General features: G+C 36.4%; 2 protein-coding genes across 5 annotated transcripts in view; one reads left to right on the top strand and one right to left on the bottom strand.

The window, feature by feature from the left end:
• The window catches only part of LOC126852784 (inhibitory POU protein), a 38,898-nt gene extending 16,239 nt beyond the window's left edge, over nt 1-22,659 (bottom strand). Inside the window, exon 1 of the mRNA XM_050597944.1 lies at nt 22,498-22,659. Coding sequence (XP_050453901.1) covers nt 22,498-22,659 — 162 coding nt within the window. The remainder of the gene's footprint in view (nt 1-22,497) is intronic.
• LOC126852778 (beta-galactosidase) overlaps nt 1-25,597 on the top strand; it is a 108,201-nt gene that overhangs the window by 49,868 nt on the left and 32,736 nt on the right. For all 4 annotated transcript variants that reach the window (XM_050597929.1, XM_050597932.1, XM_050597930.1 and 1 more), the window contains exon 2: nt 15,884-15,966. The gene's annotated coding sequence lies outside the window, so the exon portion shown is untranslated. The remainder of the gene's footprint in view (nt 1-15,883; nt 15,967-25,597) is intronic.

The raw sequence follows: 25,597 nt of genomic DNA, 5'->3' as shown, positions 1-25,597 counted from the left end.
GAATATATCGGAAATTTAACCCTTTTTTGCGTGACGCCAAATGGACGGATAAAAAAAAAAAAATTATCGAACATTGTTTCTCGCAGCGCGAGGGGAAAACGCAAGTGCCGAACGGTTCTTTTAATGAGAAAAAAATCTTCGATTAAATATATCTTTCTTATAAACTTGTAAAATAAGAAAAAGTTTAAAAACCATTAATTTTTGAGTTTTACGTTAAAATAAAACAGTAGACTCGATGGTTATAGAAAATAACGCTAATCTCTACGAACAACAAATAATGTTTTTCCTTCGAAAACGTTTGTGCAACTTAGGGCATTTCTAAAAATATTTGGCAAATATATTGTTTCAAAAATAGAAGTGTTATTAATTACAGGAACGTGAAAGTGAGTATTTATTATAATAAAGCAAATGACTTTCCTAAGTAGAAAATTTTAAAGCTGAAAAGTTTCGGTACAATAATTTTGATAGCTCTGTAGAGCTCTATAGAGAGTTGGCGTTAAATGCAAAAGCAGCAAAAACGTTAAGGAAGCGAGAGATATAAGTTGGCTGTTTAGAACGCTACAAATGAATTCACTGAATAATGGAGAATGGTAGACGGTAACTGTGCGAGGGCAAGTGTCTCCGATTATAACAAAAGTGAGGGGCTCACAGCCCGGCTCATTTGTTATTAACTGGCGCGAAGGAGCGTTGAAGTGCAGAAAGACTTCGAACACGACTTCACACTTTGACTCGTAGCCGTTGGTAACTTTAGATAATTACCGGCGAAACTTCCACGAGGAATCTTACGTACTTTCTAGCAATATTCTCGGAGAATGTTTCCTCGCGATTCATCATTATCGATAACTTGTGCAAAGTAAATTTCTTTTTTTTCTTTACGACATATAGAAGAAAAATAAGAAAAGCATTTTTTTTTTTTTTAATAGAAAAAAGGCGAAATAAAAAAGATATCTTGCATTTTGAATAAAAAATAAATTCTTTTGCTTATTTGGAAGAGACATTTGTTTGAAATTCTGAAATTATTTATATATAAATATGCGTTATTAGAAAAAGTACAATTAACTCTTAACATTCAGACCGTCGTCTTTCCGTTATTCTTATATTTATTTTTCTTTCTTATTTTCTATTTTAAAATCTGCATTATATCTGCATTTTACTCGATAACAAAATCAATAATAATTTATTCAAGTTATTATTTATTTGAAATTTTTCCACGGATATAATCGATCGAATATTAATTTCTCTCAACTCTTGTTTGATCACTCAACATTGTTTCCCCGGAATTAATCGCAGTATGAACGAGGGGATGTAAAATACGTTCGAGTAAAAGAAAAGAAACCGGCGCCGGCGCCGTCGTCGCGCAAAATATGGAACAGATAGGTAACTATGTAGATTCAAGCTGACGAGGCTCATTACGATTTCAGGCGAAAAACACGGGTCTTGAAGCGCGAATCGTCTAAGAGATCGCTAAAGAGAATTTATGAAATTTCCTAATTTAATATTCTATTTCACTCTTTCTCTTTCCCTCTCTCCGACTCGCAGCTATCCCACCGTAGCCTTTCCCGTTAACTCTTTCCGCGGCAATTTTTCTTTTTTTATTCTCAATGCGAAACCCGATTAAGCGACTTCAGAAACGACATTTCGCTACAGTCGCGCCAACGAAACGCGGAATAAATTAATGTGATTCTGACAAATTTCGGACATTGCTCTTGTGCGATCAGCGACGTCGCGCTTTCTCGTCTCGCTTCTAATATTATTTCACTTCCCGACGAATGTTAATAAAACTGTAATAAATATCTCGAAATCGCGTCTCCCTGAAATTCACATGCGATTTTAAGTGTGAATAAGATAACGTTTGCTTTACATGCGTAACATCGCTTTCCTTAAGTCGGTTTAATGTTAGTTAGCTTTTCGTTTCTATTTTAATAGATATATATTAAGTCATTTAGGAGATCTTCTGCTGAAAATAAATATAGTATGTTTGCCTTATTCAAATTTTTAAATAGTGTATAGATAGTGATCTTATAAAATTTTTTTCAATTGATTGCTGTGTTTGTACAAATCATTTTATATTTCCATATTTAATAATGCATATTTAATTAGAATTGGACTTCACATTTGTGATGACCATTAATAGATTGGCATTGAATTGAATTATGCATCGCGATAGAAACAGTAGCTCTTGTCGCGACACGTGTATCCTCGTATCATTTAAAAGCATAAGAAGAGAGCGACACGACGTTAAAATTCGGGTCGACGCAATTGACAACTCTTGCTTTCGCGAGATCAATGGCCGAAGTCGTAGCGTTGAGGTCAGACGGAGAGTTCAACAGTTGCCTGTCAAGGAGACTGTTAAATCAGTGAATAATCATCAATTATTGCGTACCTATGACACCGAAGATAGCTTTACTCGACGGCGAGACACCGAACCCTCATCGAGTTTTTTTTTGTCTAGACTGTGTCTATAAACAAATGTGGCGCTTTATCGCGTAAAAATTTCATTAGCTAACGTTGTTGCATAAACAATGAAAACGCTATAAATCACACGGTAGTCTCATTCAGTATTCACGCAAAGTGTACGGCCGAAAGTATTTAAAGTATTTGACACGTTACTTCTTCCAAAAGCACATGAAGATTTTTCTTTTAAAAAACTTTTCTTCATTATGAAAATATTTTTTTCACAATAATTGAATTTTTTATATACTTTGACATTTTTTATTCGTCGAGAACAAAGTTATTACAGCTTCGAAACAACAATACCGATATTTGACAGCAGTATAGTACTTCGCATAATACTTTATCTTTCCTTTCTCCGTGATTTAATGATACTATGCTAATTCGACAGTAGATAATGCAAGATATATGTCAGAATTATCACCTGAATCAATACGCGTTGGTCACGTTTTGTCGCTATCTGACAATCGGCACTCATCACGTGACGCACGGAAAGAGTAGCGGAATAATTTAGTAATATGTCTATAGTTTTTTTTTTTTTTCCTGTACGCTCCGCAATGTACGCGTTAAACCAAAAGCTACTTCTTTCATGCACTTGTTAAAGAGAAGAGACGCGAAATAATCTGGAAGCCATTATTATTTATAGAGACTATAAGTTTTAAGATATGAGATAAAAAATAAAAAGAAAGAACTGTGTCTCTTCTCGTATTCATCTTCCCTCGCGACGATTTACATCGCGAGGTGCGTCGATCGCGTAAATATCGGGTCGACTTATCTCGGCGGGTCTGATAACGCGATATCTAAATTGTGGCTATCCGATTTATGATATTTACAACGGAGCCGAAGTGGACGGGCGCCGAGCGTAAAAATCAGTGATTTCGTAACCACTATATGTCGGGGATAGCCACGTTCATTGGCTACGTCCTGTTCCGCCCCCGCGGCCCCGCCAATCAGACCGGCGGCTTTCTCTCATCGATCCAAACCATCCACACTATACTCAGCCGCCATGCTCAGTTCTCTTGCCCGTTTCCCCTATCCTTCTCCGACCGTACAGCGATCTAGTGTAAGACACGGCGATGTGTAAAGCCGAAGGAACGCTTAGGGTTGTTGCCGACCCCGTCGTTGCAACCCCTCTCCCACATTCCGTAGTAAGACGGCCGAATCGCTGGGTAACCATATTGAAAAGGATGTAGAAAGTTGGACGTTCATCGTTTCTTTCCAGGACTGATAAGATTATTATCATTCTCATCACGTTAGATAATTAATTTACAACCCCCAAGTCTTGATTAATCAAAATAAAAATATATAAATATTGAAAAATATTTTTACCTTTTTTTATTTTACCTTCGATAAATTATTTATTCTGTTAATCTGAAAATGTTACTGATTAAAGCAGTGACAAGATTTCACCGAAAATCAGTGAAACACTCGCATTTTGCTCCTCCATCTTTCGAATTACTGATTATGGCGATGCAATTTTATTGAAAAATTAATCACTGCAACTGATCTTTCTCGAGTGAGATGTCACTGTTTTTAGTGCCATACTTGTATCTGAAACCACTGCTTATCAGTGATAATACACCGATTTTATTTAAGAGAGTATATCGATTATCTCTGTTAAGTAAATAACAAAATTTACATCCGGACCAATGAGACTCCATGCAATTGTGGCGAAAGAAATGGGTCATGGGAGGTAAGTAATACAGTAGATAAAAAATACGAGAATATAAGTACAATTATTATTAGTATGAAATATTAAAACACAGATTGCGTGCATACGCGCATTCGTGTAATTAGACCGGCCGTGCCGTGTACGATCATCAATTTAGCAATTAGACGCCTTAAAACATCAAAGTCAATTAGTTAGAAATTATAATGGACTTGGAATTCTCCGTGCAGAAACAAACTCATTAGTTTCTCATCAACTAATTATGTCCGGCCGCGTTTTGAAAATCGACGGTAATTTTCGCCGACGAATTTTACGCGCGTAATGATATATTGAGACGAAAAATATTGTAACGAAAAAAAAAAAAAAATTTACAAACCGATCCTCTCTTGCCGCACAAAACGTTTTTCGATACGACTGTAATTGTTACAGCGGAGAAAATTGCAACGCACTTTTCAAACCATTTGCAAAATTTATATTCTATCGCGATTGTCGTTTATTATTTATAGAGCGTGAGTCGAGGGCAGAGATGCAAACGCGATAAACAGTAAGCAACAAGATACCACGGGTTTGTCTTTTCCATCGAAGAGCTTTAATTTTCTCTGTTAAATGCCAGCTCCAGTTTCTCTCGACACATATGCGATATCATTGTGTTCGGTGTATATAAAAGCATTGTATCGTGCCTGCACATGTGTATTGTACATACTTGCCACATGCACAAGCGCAGGTGCGGACGCAGTCGTTAATTTTTTTTCCTCTCGTCCGCATCGTCGACTCGCGACGATTACACGACTATAAATCATACGTTTACCTTGCCTTCATTTTCGTACACGTGCGTTACCCACTGCTGTGACATTTCTTTGATACGATCAATACGGAAAATTACGCATACTTATCCCGTTATTATTTTCTAATGGCTTTATGCTGATTGCGTATAATTAAATATTATTTTCTCAATAAAGTACAAAAAGTATATGGCATTAAGCTTTTTATGTCTCCCTGTCTCTCTCTTTTTGTTACACAATTATTTTTCTTATACATGTCAGCGCGATCCTTTAACGTAGATCTCGTTTTTATTTGCGACGCGGGGAAATAATTATTACTCGAGTAACAAGGACAATCGAAAATCATCGATAACGTGGTTATAATCGGACATTTTCGCGAAAACGAAATTATTTCACGGCGCTGTTAAACGCTGCGTATGAAAGATTGATGTGCCGTCGCATGTTGTTGCAGAATTCGCTAATTTGCAGCATTATATTCTCGCCTGGTTTTGCGCAAATTTTCGCCATTACAGAGATCGCGTTGATACTTTTCATTTTTGCCTTTTGTTTAGTTACAAAAAAGTTGGATATATTAGTGGATTACGCATATATGCATTTTCATTTTGGTATTTTATATCTCTCGGCTTTTTCAAAATAACAACGTCGATTAATACGTAAATCGAAGAGATGGAATTTACGCGGGGCTCGAAATATTTGGCTTGAAATTTTAACGAGATATTAATGTTTGCAATGGATTGAAATTTAATGTTGCCAATTCTTTTTTCGCGAAATAAATCACGATAACGAAAAGAATTTTAACGAGACTGTAACTGAAATTATGTTTATTCATCGCAGAAACAACTCTGCCCACGACATGACATTTTGCATGACGGATAATTCTGAGAATTTTATTGTCTTGCTAAATATGATATAGTGATATTCTTGCGCAATCGTTCCTCATCCATCATACGCGTTTGTTCGTCAAACGCGGATGTTGCTTTCCCAGACGGAAACGATAACATTTTCGACAACGTAGGAATTATGAACGAATCATTGAACAGCGATGAAGGGTGAAGGGACGGGAACGTGTAAACAGGAACCTATGCACTTGTGATCTTAGTTTAAGTATGTAAGTTAGCTTTTTACACATCTCGTGTACGAGAATATCAAATTTATATATATATATATATATATTTTTTTATTTATTTAAAAAGAGTGATTTTGTTCTTATGTGTTGATTTTCCAGATCTTCAAGTATTTTAATCACGTACTATATTATGTATGTGCAATATTTTCAATTTTCTAAAGTATATTATAATCTGAAATATGACCTCGCAATTTGCTTGGCTCGATTTAACCGATTAATCTTAATTGATTTAAGTTCGATCATCACAGAATAATAGAGGAATTATAGCAATTCGGTGCGTGAATTGATTTAGAGCATAAAAATATGCGTGCACACAGAACAGAATTACGTCGGGGCGTAATTACGCACGGACGTTCCGTCTAATTAACCCGCGGTCGCAATAATGTGCCGCATATATGGCGACGGTAGACATCATCTAATGGAGGCTTCTCTGCCGAATCGACTCCCGCATATCCATTCAAGCTCCCCTCACACGAATCGTGCCTCCTTAGAACAAAATTCGAGTGTCTGTCATCCTCTCTGTCCCTCTTTCCCTCTCCTGTTCTCCAGTCTCTGTCATGTTTCCCACTTTGTGACCCCATCCATCTGTCTCGGTCGCTCTTCTTGTCTAGAGTAGTCGCTTACCGGGACCATCTTTCGCGCGCCCCTTCCATCCCTCCGAATCTGCCTGTCTGTTCATGCTTTCACTGATTTGCACTTAGAAACACCCCACCGTGTATCCGTCCACGCGCCCTTCTTTCTGCTCTGTACTTTATTGTAGTTCTCGTTATCCCTTCATTTCCTTTAGCACGAAGCTTGCTCTCCATACTTTTCTTTGCAAAATTCAAGAACTGCATGTTTTTGGTCTTTGTTTTTTTTTGTTAAATTCTCTCTATGTCCTTTCTTCCTTTCAATTTCATCTCTACGCATCTTGCGTTTGTTTTGCATCCCATGAATCTTCTTTCTCTTTTTTTAAATTTATTTAAGGAATTTCTATTTTTTTTTTTTTTTTTTTTTTTTGAGATTTTAATATTTTATTTTTTTAATAGATGTTGGTCTTTGATCGTTTTTGTTTTATTGTTTTTATTCTTTTATTTTTATTATTTTTATTAATTAGATATTTTATGTATATATTAATATTTTATATATACAGAATTATTAGAATTGTAATTATGCAATTATGATATAATTAAAAACTCGTTCATGTTAATTTCTTTATACATTATGAAATCAGACACGTATATACATTAGCAATTAATAATAATAATGCGATATGTTGTGCTAATGGAAAACACGAGATTTTTAACATAAAAATAATTTTTTCATTTATTAAAAAGCATGAAATGTTAAAAGTGCACTCTATGATCGAAAATACATTACCTTTTACTGCATCATCACGTATGTTAATACAACTGGATATTTGATAAAATCATTACGAATAAAAAATGTAAATGATAAGTAATTGATTTACATATTTAATGTTAGGTGACGCACGAATAATCGGAAAATATGGATGAAATTTTATATTTACGCATAATAGAGTTTTGCGGCGGTACGATTGCGATTTAAAATATGCAATTAGTGTTTTACGGGAAAACACTGCGGGGTAGGAGGATACAGTACCGATCTCATTTTACCGGCGTTAATCATTACATACGTATAAAATAAAATACATGGTCATTAAATAAAGGATATATAAAATTCATCTCTGATTGCATTTTATAACTTAAAACTGAAATGTAGAGAGAAAGAGAGAGAGAGCGAGCGAGCGAGCGATCTCTCTCTTTCTGCAACAGTTATATTAAATAAAATTATAAGCTACATGGCATAAATGTTACCGTGATTATAAAACAAATCAATCCGTCATAGGCAATTTTCATATACATTAATAATTTGTACGGTTGAAAAATTTTATTTAATTTACGTTTGTGTGTATTACAAACACGTAATTAGAGAAAGAAATTTATTCGTGGCGTTAATTTAATGTAAGGTTATCGAAAGTTAAGCGGAAAAAACAAAATACGCATAAAATATTTATTTCTTGTTAATGTGTTGTTTCGTAATATTGCCACTGAGTTATCACTATAATTTAATTACTAAAACTTATTATCATGAAATAGCGCGATTTAAACTTTTCTTCGGGCAGACGAAGCCCGAGTGGTTAATCTGTTATGACAAATCAAATCCGTTACGCGCCGAGCATCAGGGAACGGACAGCGAAAGGGTGCGAGACGGAATACTGTGACACGTTAATTTACCACCCCTATAATTGGAACAGTAGTAATGCACTTAAGGAAGGATGAGAGCAAATAGCGCGTAGCAGGTCGGTCACGTGCAGGTCGCACGTGGCGGCACGTGTCCCCGACACTCGACAGCGCGGCCATCTCTCTGTCAAATTTCACAAAAACGATGGCAGTATAGCGATTCGAACGGCATCGTTTTTTTGCCAATACCAGTCTCGGGATCGCAAAAATCATCGCGATGTCTTTGCTGTTCGCGCCGATATTATCGTAAATTTTTTGATTTGAAAAAAAATTACACGTCAATTCAACGAACGGCTAAATAAAATTATCAAGCTTGAATCGGCAACTTTTCACCTCGATTTCTAAAGAAGTATTTCCGAAACGTAAAAAATGACGCGCACCGAGATCCGGAGGATTTAGGGCTTTTAGACTTTACGCCCTCGTAGTACACCTAGTTGGTAATCCAGCCCTGGTCCTTACGACTTACCGTCAGGACCATATCCTTCCTGCCTGCGCCGGGGCTCATGGGCATATCCCCATTGGGGAGATGAGCGCATTAAGAAAATTGAAACGTCGATTTGTCCTCGAAACTCGGCCTGACGATAATTTTATTAAGACCGCCATTTCTCCGAGGGAGAGAGAGCAAGCCGTCGCGCCGGCGAGGGTCACCGTGTTTCAAGATATCCCGCGGTCGATTTCAGTTATCCGTCGATGATGCTAATTTAAGCCGACGCAGCATATCCGGTCGTCTCTCTGAACCTGAACATCCCTAACTCGGAACCTTTTTTTATGATATCAGAGAGAGAGAGAGAGAGAGAGAGATGAGAAAGAGAGGGAGTATATTAGATTTCTAAACGATCTCATTTGATACTTTTTACGATCCCTTTGATTGTCGGTTTCACTCGAATTGAGGGAGTTACAGAAACTTTAATGTAATAAAAGAATCGAGATTTTTATTATAGTAACTTTAGAATTTAAACTGTTGCTTGAACGATGGATTTTATTGGAAAGTAAATTACATTGGTAAATAAATGTGAGAACGCAAAGCTAAAGATTTACGAATTAATTTTATAAATTTAAACGTTTAAAATTGAAGTAATGTTTTAATACTTAAAAAAATATTATAATTACTTTGCATCTGTGCAAAATAATTTTTCAGCAAGAGAAAGATATCGAAATTATATGAAGATAACGATAAAATTAAGCGCATAAGGATAATCGAATCTTTGCGTGTCTGACGCGGTGGAGAGAATAGAAAAAAGAGAAATTTTTCAAATACGAAACAATCGGCAACAAACAGCGGTGTGCGGCGCGAGTTATCCTGTTTATAGAATGACACATATTCGTGGTGGGTGTTTGCTCGACCCACGCACCATGCGTTCTTATCCACATGTTGTGCTCGAGCAGGTGCTCGATCGTGCCCCTTCGCCCCAACGCGCTCGTCCCTCTCTGTCAAGATACAATCGTGGCGTAAACATATGGTCATAATAATAGACTCTTGATTTTGACAAGGGGTGCTCTCTATAAGTGCCCCGTGATTGTTTCTCGAGCGTAAACGTAAAACTTGTACATAACTGGTCGTAGACATTCGGTCTAGCAAGCGAAAAAAGATTTCGCGCTATTACCGATTAATGCGTGGATTGTTGTAAAAATTTTTATCTTGCAAAATTAATTTGTAACAATAATGAGAACACGAAGATTAAAACGCAATCTCATTTCATATTACGCGAGTTAATTATTTTTTGCAAAATTTATAAAAATAGCAATCATAATATTGACGTTAAACAAGTAATGAATAATTTAATAATTTAATTAAATAATTGATAAAAAGGACTTGAAATAAAATATAAAGATTGAAATGGAAAACTTGATGAGAACGCCAGTAATAGAAAAAGCTGGTCCATAAAAATCTGTCAAATTGGAAATCTGTGTATGCGTTGTGTACGGTTAAAATGAGATAACTTTCGCAATGCGTATCGATTGCGTGAAACAGCTATCAAACTTTCTCATATATGGCCCCGCTAACGATTCGTTTCATTTTAATGAATCAATAATTGTTTCTCACAATGGTATTGCTTTTTCGGTTATTCACTAGCTAGCAATTATTACTTTCGTCGAGAAGAAAATTACATGAAATAACGTGGCGCGGAATGTGAAAAATTACTTGTCACGAATTTATCAGCTATCATATACATCGATTAATTAGGTAATTAAAATTATGAATGACGGTAATATATGTCAAACATTTTGCGAACGTGGAACGGATTGCCTTTGCTATTAAAGTGATTTTGCCAAAAAATTTTAGTCGATAATTTCCGTGTTTCATATTAAAACAGATTGATTATATCTTTTTCGTTATTTTCCTCAATTAACTCTCTCTCTCAATAATATGGATAAAGTTTCATCGGCAAAATCGGCGTTAGTATTTAATGTTTAGAATCAACCGTGGGGATTGAGGTCGTTGGGTAAATGGAACAATAACATGATATATAATTTTGCAATGATATCAAATTAATAATTATTATACGCAGTTATTAAAACTATGTAGATATTCAATTGCCATTGTTTGACAACTAGCGTCTATCGACAAAATGTCATTCGTGTTTAATCTTATATCGCGAAACAAACAGCTGCGTTAAAGTATCTTGCTATAAAAGAGAAAAAACTCAGACTAATGTATCATCGTATTATACATAGTTTCTCTGTACACACACACACACATACATGCAGAACGTACATACGGGCAAGTTTATTTTGTTTGTGAAAACGCGAGCGGATCAACGAATAATATGAGGCAGACAGTGCACGACGAATCGACTGCCAAAGTCGCTCCGGTTAGTTTGTTATTCAGGGAACGTCTTCGATTGCATGCTGCAAGACAGATCGATTGAATGTCCTCTTCAAAAATTGATTGTACGTTTCATATGATGTGCCGAGACAATAGAGGTAACTTCGCATAGGGCATATACTATACTCCGACGACATGTATCAGGTCCGGATAAAGTGATAACTCTCAGTCATTACTCCCGAAAGCAGCAGGAAGGAGTGGAAAAAGATTATCTTCAAGGAACGCGGTATATCTTTTCTTTAACTCGTTAAAAAAAAAAAAATCGAAAGAATGTTTTCTAATCATCGTCACGGTTAATTCAGGTCAGTTGCGATTTTAAATACGATAGCATTAAATTGTTTCTACTTCCCGATATTTTCGCAAAGATGATAATCACATAAATTTATTTTGCGATATTTATAAAAAGAAAAAAGGAAAGAAAAATAAATAAAATTATAGAAATAGTTTTTCCTCATTCCGTTGCTAAATACATCGTAATGTCATAATTTTGACATATCGAGATTTTTGTAGATGTTTCCACTGTGAAATAAAACGTGTATCGGGAACACGTGCGAACGCGGCTATAAAAGATAAGCAATTCTGCGGTGTGTGCGTTTGAAACAGCGGCGCGGCGGTGTTACGTGACTGAATTCTTAAACGGGCGAATTGCGAAGTTCGGATAGAGTTCAGTCGGGGAATGTGTGTGTGTGGGGGGGGGGAGGGGTTTGTACCGCGCCGTTACGCGATCATCTCACCCGTACGGATCGAGAACGGCGTTTCCAACGGTGGTACACGTACGTGTCCCATCCCTTAAACCATGTACGACACGACACACGCGGGTCACACGTGCGATGTTCCTCGGATCAGGACACTGTCCCCGACACCGTTTTACAGCGTGTTAAGCGCAGTCGAAGCAACGCACCGCGTACGTACGTTTACAACAATCCTCGCTATAAATATGCGAATAAATTATACGATGTCCAATTTTTTATTATTCTATACCGTCGGGAATTTAAGAAGAGAACCTGCAGATTAATATGTAAGATTTTTGAATTTTGAAATTCTCGATTCTAGAGCCTCTCTTCGGAGGGACTTAGCGCGCTCGTCGCGCGTTCATCTTTAGAGATCTAATCGCGACGAGGGGATCAAGACTCTACCCCGGGTAAATTTAGTACTCGTTAAGTTTCGCCCCTTCGATACATTGTGTTTGTAGATACACGCGCGCGTATATCTACACACACAAAGCCACGTTTAATCACGAAGGAAAGAGACAAAACAGAAAGAGAGAGAGAGAGAGAGCTCGCAGGAAGGAAGGAAGGAAGGAAGGGTATGTGGAAGGGAAGAGAAACCCACGGAGGGTGCCCCGATAAGTATTATTGTAATTATACACTTAGGTTTATTTCCTGCGAACGCGCACTCATAGGGGTTGATGGCATTATATACCACGGCACCCTAATAAAAATAATAAGAGCGTTAAACCGCGGAGAGAGAGAGAGAGAGAGAGAGAACGGTATGAGAATAATGTTCACCTTTCCGTGCGGCCAACCGCGGACGAATTCTCGTAATGCATGTTGTACAAGTTGTGTGGTAGTATTGTATATTTCTCATTTATAGAAAGATACAACGAGTAGCTTTGTACATTTAAATTTGCCGTTAATATCTTGTCAATACTAACGATTCTACTTAATTCCTCGTGAAAAAAATTAAGACAGTAATCAATTAAATTCCTTTTCAGAAGAAATCCATCGGTTTCATAAAAAATCCATGGATGATACTTGCATTTAATAATCTTCGATTATCGATGGTCAATAAAATGATTTATATTTTTTCTAACAATATTGTATATGTGTATATTTTCATCGTGAAAATTAAATGTAATTTAATTATCTTATCTGGCAATAAAAAGTCTTTCTTAGCCACTTTGAAAATATTTTTGCGACAGAAATTTCTAGCTGTCAAAAATCGAGTTCTGATCAAAGCAATAAGTATTATATCGCATCATGTTTGTCGGCGTAATCTTCATAAAATAGGGAACGCGATAAAAACGCGATACAGCGGAGAAAACGTTTGAGAGACAAGGCGGAAGTGTCGTTCATCTATCTAACCATCCATGTTTCTCACTGATATACAGAGAGCAAGAAGACCCCCCCTCGTGGTGTCCAGAACTCGTGGTTTATGCGCGCGTGTAGGGTTTATTTTTAGATGGAAGGCAAGATCTCTACATAGGTTTACGTGTGTCAAAGCCTGGCGTGATACAAGAACACATCGTGGGCCTTACACATCGTGCTGGTATATTATACTGATATATTAAAATCATAGATAATAATTGAAATTCAGATCTGTGTGATAATTTGATATCGATTCGAGATTTAAAAAAATAGATTAGAAATATGATTAAAACAAATGATTTAAAAATCTATTGTGACTACTTATATATTAATTAATAATTTTTAAAACATATTTTCCAATAAATATATTTTATTTATAATTTTTTTTAAGAAAGTGGGAGAGAGAGAGAGAGAGAGAGAGAGAGAGATAAAAGACTTGTTAGAAAAAATTATTTTATAATCAATTAAAAATCTTTTTATGTCTCGTTTAATTTGTTTGCTAAAGAAGTTTGCCTAGCAATTGTAAACAATTATAAAAATACGTCGAAATACGTTTGCGAATATATCTTCCGAAGAAATAAATTTGAGAAACTAGCTTCCTTTTATCTTCCCTTAGCTTTTCTGCGAGAATCGCACTTTCGGAGTATCCCGCCTATATAGAGTGGCCCGCCATAATTTTCAATTGTGCAAATTAACATTTTCGTTCTGCGCGTCTCCGTGAAGCGCAATAAATAAGGGGGCCAAGTGAGTAGTAAATATAAATCAGGAGTGATTGGATGTAACCGGGGATGTTATGTGTCCCCAGTGTCCCGTGTGTGGGATCGTCCGCGGGTCTTCTACGGCCAAGAGAGACGGAGGAGAGAAAGATACACGTATCCGGCAAACGTAGGTGAAACGATCGTGAAACGATGAACTATCTCCGTGTAGCGATGGGTCTAAGCTTACCGTTACCATACTTCATATCTTTCGAACAAATTTAATATACAATCAGTCATATACTACAAAAGGAAATTTGTAGACAAACTTGTTGATAATGAAAATAATTCACCGATTGAGTCAATAATTCTTTGAATGTTAAATAATCGTTTTCTAGTCTGAACTGAATATTAATTTATCCTTTAGCTAGAATTATGTAGTTTATTAATTAATCAATTACAAGAAATATTAATTATGAAAAAATTATTAGAAATTAATCATTAATCTTTTTCCTACGAATTTTTTCCAATTTTTTTTTTTTTATATTAAAAGAAAACCTTTATAAATTGTTGATTGATTGTATCACTTGCTATGGATGCTGAACAAGCTCTTAAAAATGATTTTTATTATAATTATTATATATACTTTTGACATAAAATTGTTTCTTGTTTAAAATCGCTATAATAGAGAATCGCGCGTAATCTCAATTTTTGAGCGATATACTTCTTCGTATAGTTTTACGACAATTAATATCTGGCACGAATGCATCGATTCCATCGCTACTCTTATCCACCTACTTTACCTTCACTATCGCCGACTCGCTCGGCGTCGACGTGTCTCGATACTTCGAAGTATGTATTCCGTAAAAGCACGAGCAATGCACCGTCAGCAGAGTTGCGTTTCCCACGTCGCCGCTCCCTATCATTTTAATTTCTTCCCCGTTTATATACATCACTAAGAATTTAACCCTTTATTATCCAAAGTGAACTGAATAGCCGTGTTGGATAATAGTACGATACGATTCGAATTCGTAATGAGGCTAACATGTTTCGATTTTATTCTATTCTCTTTTATTTTATTTTAAAACGATTATTAGAAATTATTTATACAAGTATATACAAGTAAGATTTCATTGTTAATTTTACAAGTACTTTTTTTCCTTTGACAATGTTTTCAGTCAATTGAGTTTTTTTTTTTTTTTTTATGAAAATGTTGATGAAATTGGATTATATCTTTTTTTTTGTAACTTTTTAATAATCAATACAAAATATTGTATGTACCAATATAATTGTTATCATAGATATTAAACATTTCAGTTTGAGTATAAATAAAAAATAAATATAGAATAAGCTTTTCTTATATGTTTATTTTTATCTCTGCAGCTAATTTGCGAAAATGTTTTTATTTTCAATATATACAGGGAAGCAGTACTAACGCCTCAACACTTTCGCTCGGGGAAAAATATAAATCAAAGTTTGGCGATCTATTTTAAAATAGCCTAGCCCTGCATATTAACGATCCGTCTTTTTATATCTGTCCTTATATCAAGTTGAGTCAATTGGGTTTTTCGACAGGCCGCCGTATGACACGAATATTCCAACCGCGCGAATATATCGTAGTAATCTCTTTCGAACGCACACGCGCTTCGTTTTCTTTTTTTTCTCCTCGCCCCGTACACAGGTGCTCGTGGAGAGAGACACAGGTGTAGGCCGGATATCGATTATGTAATCTTGCGGCCGTGCGGGGAGCCGTGGCACGTATACACCGTAATGCACGGACGGAAAGAGAGCGTCCCTTCAACCCCCCAGATAGAGGTTGGCAGAGGAGAGAGGAGGGGGAGGAGGAGGAGGAGGTGGAGAAAAACGGCGAGCTACCCCCGCGCGCATAAAATAGTTCAAGCCCGCCCTGCGAAGCACTCTTGACGTTAATTGTCGCCTTACTACCGCGCGTCGCGCACGAACAATCCCTTGTCACGACGCTACATACATATGTCGTTTTTCAGATTTTGATGAGAGCGACGACGGCGTGGCGCGATCGGGCTCGTCATCAGTTATCAAGATTTCTTCAGGAAATCCGCCGAAACGGGTGAGTGTCGCAATCTTTTCTATGATTTGTGAGAAAATATTTCTCTCTTCGTTATCGCGATCAATTCATATTGGAACGTGCATTAAATGAGATGTAAAGTATCTCATAATATGCTCGCTTTTAATGATTTTGCTTTAATATTTTTTTTCTGAACAAATAATATACGAATATTTCTGGAGAAAAACTGCATGTGTAAAAAAAATTAAATTTTACTGAACAGAGACGAATTTATTATGAATTGCATTGATATTATAATCATGAAGATAAATTAATGCGTTGATTAGAGGCAAATTTAGAGATTCAAGGAAACATGTATATGTAATTTGAAATTAACTTTTAAATTTTTGATGAAGTTGACATTTCTCAGTATTAATAAAAGATGCATCATAAGATTAAAATTGCAAGTCAAAGCATGCTACTGTCCGGCAATCTTTGCGATGCGTCGTATGCTGTTTCCCGATAGGAAAAGAGCTTTTACTTTCAACGGTTAATGAGTAATGACACGCACGCCGAATATAGAGGATTAATCGATAATCGCTACTAGCTGTGGCTGTTTGCGCGATGTTTATCGCCTGTCGCTGCCTTTACTATAAAATTTTCAGGAGAAACAGTTTTTTATTTCATTATGCACATCGCACGCATTTTTTTAACATTTAACTAAGACAAGATATAAATTCTTCTTTCTTTTTTATTAGACAAGTTATATAATAAATTAAATAACACATAAGAGAAATAATGAATAAATTTTAATTTCATAAGAAGAATTAAATGTAATGAGATAATAAATTATTTGCTTTTAATTATGCTTTTTTAATAATATTATAAATGTAGTAGAATATATTATTTTAAACAATAGTGCTACTGTATATGTTTAATATTATGTAATATAAGTTTTTGAAAGAAAAAAAAAAAAGAGAAAGAATAAAAAGATAACAATGATAGGTTAGAGAAAAAATGTTGCATCTATATAGATTGTTGTCACGTATTAATTAAATGAGATTTTCGTTTTCTTCTTTGGTAAAGTAATTTTGTATTATCTTAAACTATAGTTAAGAGCTTTAATGTAGAGTCATCTTAGTTTCATCAAGTTAGTAGCTCAACCTGAATCGCTAATCTTTGAATTTAATACGAGCATGTTACATCTGGTCAGCGAAAGATCCTATCATGGAATTTAAACTGAAAAACTGAAGGAGCTCAATGCATAATGAGAAATTACGTTCGAGTTTAAAAGACGATGTCTACAAATATAAATTATTAATCACACAATGAGATTCGCAAAAATAGCTTCCGCGGGGAGAAATAGAACTGCGCGATAAAATTTTCTTGAACGTTACCTTCCCACGTACACACACACAATGTTAAGAAAAATTAGGTCGTTGCACAAAACGAGGATCTGCCATCCGCGACATGGCCGGATAATGAATAATTTGTATGAAGCATCCGAATGTTTGATATCAAAGCATTCGACTGCACTGCGGCGAGAGACGAAAATTAAAAGATTAATGACGTGTAAAAAAAAAAAAAAAAAGATAGTCGCCGTGTTTTATTAAGCCGCGTCGTTAATATGCCACCCGGCTATAAAAGGGTCGTCGAAACCAGAAAACGTGCAAAGTAAATGTCCAACGGAGCGTGAATAATTACCATCAAACCGATGAATACGTAATGCAGTCCTGTATTAATTATCATAGATAATTAACACCGTAGGTGAAAGCCACGCCTGATGCTCATAGACAATTAATAGCGATAGACAATTAACGACCAACCTTCGTCGATACCTTCTTTCGACCACGAGCTCTCGCGCTTGCGCGGCATCGAAATAAATGTACACTCGAATATGACCAGTAATCATCGATCGATCGGCAATGCCGTCTCGTCGAACACGCGAATCACTTCTGCATGGGCCAGCGATATTTGCAGACACACACTTATCGGGATTTCTTTCCTTTCAATTGATTTGACAGCGATATCAGCTGATTATAGAGAATATCTCATCGTGTTGAGTTTCATGGATTTTTACGTCTTCACATTTTCTTCCGATTTTTTCATATCGACGTACAGTGTAAATTGTGAAGTGATACATGTGCATTTTTTTTTTTTTTTTTTTATAAAAAATTCAACACGTTTTAATTTTTTATTGATTTTGAATAAAAATGAGCGTTTATTTTTTAATGTCATGTTATTTCAAAACGCGGATTATCAATAGCATTGACATTTTCCTCTTCCGTCCCGTTCGACTAAATATAGCGGTGAAGAAAAATGTTTCTGTGGATGTTTCCGGTTCAGAATTACATCAGCATTAATCGTATGTAGAATCCGCGTTCGGGAAAAAAAAAAAAAAAAAAAAGAAAAAAAAACGTTAGAATGCGAACGGGAAGGGAAAGCGGTGGGGGGGGGGGAAGGAGGAGAATACAGGATGACACGGTATAGGAGTATGTCTATCGGGCGCGCGTTATCGGGAGAGAACTGAAGAGAAAAATCAAAGGAGAAGAGAGGGGCCGATTACATCGGATTCGCGTTACCGGGCGTAACAGTACGGCTGTAATCTCATCTAGGCACTCAGCTCGTAGCGACGGTTTTTATCCTATTACGTCACATGAATAAACTAAAGACTGCGGAGCCCGCGCGCGCGATGTGTAGCCCGGGGAGAACGCATCGCGCCGTCGGGGTGGGACGACTCGCTCTTCGGATCGTTCGATATGGTTTGGTTTCCGACCTCACGATAGTTCGAAGTAGTCTGTCGAGGGATCGGAAAAGCGAAGGACAAGACGAGAGGGGGAGAGAGTGATGGGGGGGAGGAGGGCGGGGGGGCCGCAGGAACGTACGCTCGAGAAGAACGTGGGCTCGACCGTGATTGATTCCGTTTAGGTACCTGCTTTTGTGAGCTTTACGATTACCATAAAATGCAGCGATTAGGATCGAGTAGGATCAAAATTATTGTGCGTTTCAAGTTTTTCTTCCTCATTTAATTATCAATAGTATCATGCGAGAAGCCAACAGTTCTTCGCGTGATCTAATCCATATTAATTTTCTGTACACGTGTGTGCATTTTATTGATTTTTTATCAGTTATGTGGAATTTGAGAAATGCGCCAAGCTCTGTAGAAAGATTATTACAATTTTGCATGACTTGCGTCTATTCAAGATTGAACGTCAAAATTCCTGCATCTTGCATTAAATGAACGCTGAATATTTGAAAATTGTGATATTTGTATAAATTTGTGTACACGCGCGCAGAAAAAGTGCTGATAGTGTTAATAAAGTTGGAAAGTTGCGATATACAAGTAACAGGTCACTGACATCGTTCTGCAATCGAAGGCAAAGGATAATATTGAGATAAATCTGATTCTAAGTTTGAATAAAGTATTTACGCTTCTAGCTCCTTTTTTTTTTATATAAGCTTCGCTTCCTTTACGATTGTGCGGATTATTAAAAATATGACGAGTGGCTTTCACGTCTCTATCCTGTTAAATTCATGAAGACTAACGTAAGCGTAAAGTAAAGTTGGCCGCGTATTCACAGCTGAGTAAAGTCGTAGTGAGGGGACGTAAGACATTAAAATAATCGATAGTCGCTCAGATCTTAAACGTTACCCGATTTAATCCGTCATTGTAATATCAATTTTTTTTTTTTGAGATAAATATATTTCTTTTATAAAAAGAAATTGCGAGAGAGAGAGAGAGAGAGAGAGAGAGAGAACTTCTTCTCGCACTCGTGCGTTTAATCTGCACTTTCTAATTTATTAAATTTTGAAGCGGCACGACTGTCATACGTTACATACGTAATATTTTCCTTAACGATATTTCGTTTGACCTTAATGGAAAAGCGGCGCTCGATACGATAGCGATAACAATACTCTAAATGCGGCGTTTCACTGAACGGCGGAATATGATTTAAATGAAACCTTGAGACGTTTAATTTTAAACCGCATTGCGAATCGAAAGTTATTTTTATTGAGCTCTTCACGCTGGACAAATTCTATCGCCACGGATATTTCCCCGACCAATTTCACTTTTGCATCGACCGTTTCTACGATAGCTCGATAATGCAATTTACTACGATTAGATCGCTGCGATTGATTGTCATGCTCACAATTGTATTCGGCATAAATAATAGTTTAAATTCAATTATGACATTTTGTTCTTTGATTAGCCCGATTCGAGGCAAATTCATCAAAAGAGAATTGACATAATTTTCTGATAAGCTTATCTGTATCAGAAATCAAAATTGCAATTGGACAAAATTTATGTCTGTTTTATAAGCTGAAAAACTATCCGCTATTTATAATGTTATTAGTCTTCTTTGTAATTTAATTTCAATTTCTTCTTAATTTATTATAATTAAGTGTGATATATCGAATCAACTATTATTACTTTATCTTCGATAAAAATATATTTATTTTTCAAAATTTTATTTCTTTTAAGCCCTTTCGTGAAAAAAAAATCCAATTATTTAGATTAGTTTGATTAATGTTAGGGCTAATAATTGTATACAATACATCGTTACATTGATTTTCAACAGCATCTATCAAACGATAAATATAAAGCTACAGCAAATTATTAAAAAAATTATTTAAAAAAATAATATATAGTAACCTTGAAAGTGGTGTAGCCACATTCTCTTATATCTATATTTACGAGGGATACATTTCTATATAAAAATTTCCTGAATGTTGAATATTTATAATAATAATATTATTGATGCAGTAAGTAATGAAACAGCTATAATCATTTATATATGTTTTTACATTCTATAAACATTAATATTATATGATAGAATTTTTTAATTTAACAAATGTATACGTGTTTCAAGACACGATATGTAATTTTTTACGGATTTACTTCGTCGTTTCTAAATTAAAAATAAAATGAATAAAAATGATATCTTTAGAAACATTTATTTTTCGTTAACTAAATGCAATGCTACAATTCTGAAAAAAAAAAAAAAAAAATGATTCCAAACTTCTCGGAAAGCGATGATTTATAAATATAGACGCAACTTGGAAGAAATATTGATCTTTTCATGAATAAAAAAACATGGGTTCATACGTGTATTCTTGATATTCCTCACATACGTGCACACAGTTATATTTATAGATATATTCGCTCTAAAATTGGGTGTCTACATGTCGCCAGTAAGTACGAGAAATATGAGCATGCCGACGCGGTCAAGTGTCGGGCAATGAAAACGAATGAAGAGAAACTTCAACGACATCCCTCGCCATCCTACGTCGCTCTTTAAAATGTTCCACGGTATCGTACTCTTGCATTTATCCGATCCGCCATTTCAATCGTATTTTAAATAATCGCAGGCACAAAAAATTATCCGCCTTTCATGCAATATTGCTTACGGCAAATAATAATCACGAATAAATGCAAACGTAAATCATATTGAACGAATTAAAATTAAAACATACATTGTATTCTAGAAAAATGTCAGGTAATATCACTGAGAGATTTACCGATTTCACTACGATAATACAAAATTAATTAAAGTTTAATGTAATGAGTTTTTGTTAAATTAATGAATAATTTCCTTTTAAATTTTTGATAAAAACGTTTATATTTGCAGTTTTTTGATTATTTTATTTTATATTGATTTGCAATATAATATATCTTTCAACTTTTAAAAAAATATAAATTAAATAACATCTTTTCAATTAAAATCCTATAATTTAATATTATTATATATAAGTTTATTTGTTGAATAACTCAGTAGTCGATAAGATTCAATGGAAATCTTTTTGCTAATAAATTTTATTGCAATCTCGCAAAACTAATTTTGACAACTAATTCATAATGTATTTTTTAGATAAAATTTTGATTAGATTCACCCTTTTGTTATTCGAAATCGAAGACGTAATTTATATTTTTTTACGAATTAAATTAGTTAACAATAAGTCTCATAGTTATTCCTATCTCTGAACATTAAACATTAGACATTAAAATATAAAAAATTTTATGCAATGCAATTATTGAGAAATTTGAAATTTAAAACCAAGAGAAAAATATTCTTATAATATTATTATAATATAAAATTTATGTATATATATTCTATTGTTTATTATTTTATTCATTACACATATTATTCAAAGTTCTACAATATGACAATTACGTAAATTAATACACATATCGACTCATGTTTTCGAATATTTTATTTCAACATTACTTATTAAATAATCTGCGCAAAAATATTCGACCGTTTAAAGGTTTGTACATTTAACGAGAGGTATTTACTTTTTTTTCTAAAAGACGAAGAGTTTTTTGAAACAAAAGTGTGAATTGCAACTAATACAAAAGGAGAAAACTGATATTCTAGCATTTAGAACATGTGCTATAATTCACTCATTATCGCAATACACGCGGATTTAAGTCAGACGAACGTTGAGCTCTCGCAATCTGAGATGGATTGCGAAAACTGTGTGGCGAAATATTTTTACAACCGCTCGAAAGTCTATCGAGCGGGTTTCTCTATGAAGGGGCGGGTGGGCGCGAATCGACGAAATTGTAGGGAATAATCCGGTAATATCACTCACCGTAGGGTTCGGCATACATCGCCTCGGTGGCGGCGGCATCGGATCCGGCGCGGCGCGATAAGGCGGCGGCGAGTATCTCCCCGAGGGAAAGCATCCCGGGGCGGTGATGGGTGCCCCGTGGAGTCCCTTGCTCCCCATCATCTTGTCCGGCGAGTACATCATCTTGCGTGCCGCCTGAGCCTACCTTAGGCCTCCTCCGCGTTTTCCGGCTCTCCCGGCTTCCGGAATCGGGCGGCACGTTTCAGACGAGACGTAGGTGATACCGGCAGCGACGGCTGCGCCTCTCGGCTCCAAGATGCATTCGCATCTGTGTTATTATCGTGATGTCTGGGTTGACGTGGAAATAATTCAAAGTACGTTGTTCACTGTTCACGTTCACCGAGCCGTGCGGAGCCCCGACACCACGTTCAGTACACGTACGTATTCCGCAAGGGGACGATCCTGGCACACACCTAATGCACTCACTTAATCGAGATTTATCAGTATATAAGCGCGGATTCGACGGACGCCAGAGATCCGCGGTCCCGCATCTCGATAGTCTCTGCTTCGCTTCTACGCGACGTAATCACAGTCAGCGAAAACCGCGCGCACCCCGTCGTGTCGACGATAACCAATAATCACGATCTCTCCGAGCACCTTTTTTTTCTTTTTGCAAAAAAAAAAATATATATATATATATATGATTGATCGCACGCTCTATTTCGGATTCACTTCACTTCGGGTTTCACCAGCTGTGTCCCGCTAAGAATGGAGGAGCGAGAAAACGAAACGATCCACCGAGCGACGAAGTCACCGGATTCTTCGTACCCCGCGAGGCACTCGGGGGATTAACTCGGAGTGACACTGGCTTTCGGAGGGAAAAAGGGAAGAGAGAGAGAGAGAGAGGTATACCGGCTTACACTGTCATACACAGGGGGTTGAAATACGCGCGGGGGTATAGTACGGCGGACTCTTGTCCCGAAGCTCTGCACTTTTTGGCGCTGACTGGCCGGCGAGGAGCGCCTCGCGGATGAACTCTTCCAGGGGGATGGCAAGAGTGCTTGCTTGTCCGTCCGGCGGTGCAGGTGGGGGATGCAGCGGGGAGGATCGGCGGTCCTGACGCGATGTGGCGCAGCGTGGCGCTTGCCCACACGGCGGGAGGGTTCGCTCCTCGTTTCGCGAGGGGGTGATTTCGTCGCGGCGGGGGTGGTGAGTTAGCCAGCGGAACGGAGAGTCCCGGTGAACGGGGGCGGAGCCACGCGCGGTTACGCTTGCGCCCCTAATCTCATGCACGTCGGCCATCTTTGCCGTTGCTTTCAGGGGTTGCTCGCATGGGTGTCGCTAACCGCGACCACCCGTTTGTCCATCCTTCCTCGTGTGCGTATGCCTCCTGTGTCGGTGTGCGCCTATATGTATGCGCGTGTACATCTCGACGTCCCTTCACCCTTCCACGTCTACGTTTTGCTCACCGCCGCCACTCGCGCCCTCGATCCTCTTTACACTCTCTCTCTATATTTCTAGTTGAGGCAAGTCTATCCTTCTCTCTCCCTATCTCTATCTTTTACATCTTGCCTGTCTTCCCGCCCGTACATCTCTGTAACCTCTTCCGGCGCGTCTTTCCCTTCCATGGCGAATATCAGCTTTATTTTACTTGCGCGCTCGGTTATACGCAAACGTCATAAGTCGCGTTATCGTTATATCTCGACGATGTATAAATATCTGCGCGTGCTTATTGTAATCTTTATCGTCGGGATAATAAATCCCTATTTTCTCCCTCCCTTTCTCTCTCTCTCTCTCTCCTTCTCTACACTTTTTCACCACTACGCATATTTTACAGTGTGCGCATTTTTTTTATTTTTTTTTATTCTCATCTCGCTCGATCTACTTCTCCACTGCTCGCTACACATCCTTCCACATCGGAAAGTTGTCATTCGAAGCGAACTTCATCCCCACATAAGTCTCGCCGTCGCGTGTCGGTACAAAAAACGAATGACACTTCTTTTTCTCATATCTCGCGCATGGTACATCGCACTTTCGTTGACCCAAGCAAAACACGCTGCCACGACAGCTTTGTCATTGACGTATTAGTAAAATCAGATCTCTCCCTTGTCTCTCCCCCAATTCTTCCAACAATCACTTTATATTTTTCTTTCTAACACGACGCGCTCAAATCTGACGTTATTGTCATCTCAAAATGAACGATAGGCGAACTTATCTTGTTCAGAAAAATCGTAAAAATTCATAAAAATCACACGTATATAAAATCTCTTTTTTTCCCATATAAAATCAAATTCCCTCATGGCAAAACTTCGACTGACAAAACAACTGAAATCCATTAAGCCCATGTTGCGTTGTGATATTTACATTTTTATTAAAAAATTGATCAAAATATTCTTTAAACACGCAACGTAGGTACATATTTATTTCCCATGTTAAATGCTCATGATCGCAGAAATTGCACACATCGTGAAATTTATTTTAAATGTTTTATCATGAGAGAGAAATTTTCAAATATAACTAAAATTTATTATAATTCGTATCAATATAATATATTTATATTATTATCAAATTATAATTGAAATGTTCTTAATACACCAAGTGCACATGTCCAGTTCTCATGTTAAGCGCTTATCTATCCACATAATGTGACATCGGATGCAATTTTCATTTGAAATATATAATAAATTTTAAAACTCAGGCAGAGAGTTATACGCGCATATACGCTTATAACGCCAATTACCGGCCTGTAAATATGGATTAATGTTTTTTGAATTTTATTTGAATTAAATTTATTTACATTTTATTTTATGATTTATTTTATAAGTATAGAATTCGTTTTAGCAAATGTAAAAATTATGGACGCTTGATAAATTTCTATTTAATATTACAAATACATACATACATACATACACACACACACACACACACAACACATATATATATATATATATATATATATATATATATATATATATATATTGTCATTGAAACTTTTAATTTTATATCACATTTACATGATGACAAAGTGGGACTAAAGAAATACGCGCGACGACGTACATGGTATGAATTATGTTAAAAATAGGTATCTCATATGCAATTGGCATTATAATTATATACTTTG

Source organism: Cataglyphis hispanica, chromosome 11 (assembly GCF_021464435.1).
Source record: "Cataglyphis hispanica isolate Lineage 1 chromosome 11, ULB_Chis1_1.0, whole genome shotgun sequence".
NCBI lineage: Eukaryota > Metazoa > Arthropoda > Insecta > Hymenoptera > Formicidae > Cataglyphis > Cataglyphis hispanica.
This window is presented reverse-complemented; position numbering and strand designations above follow the sequence as displayed.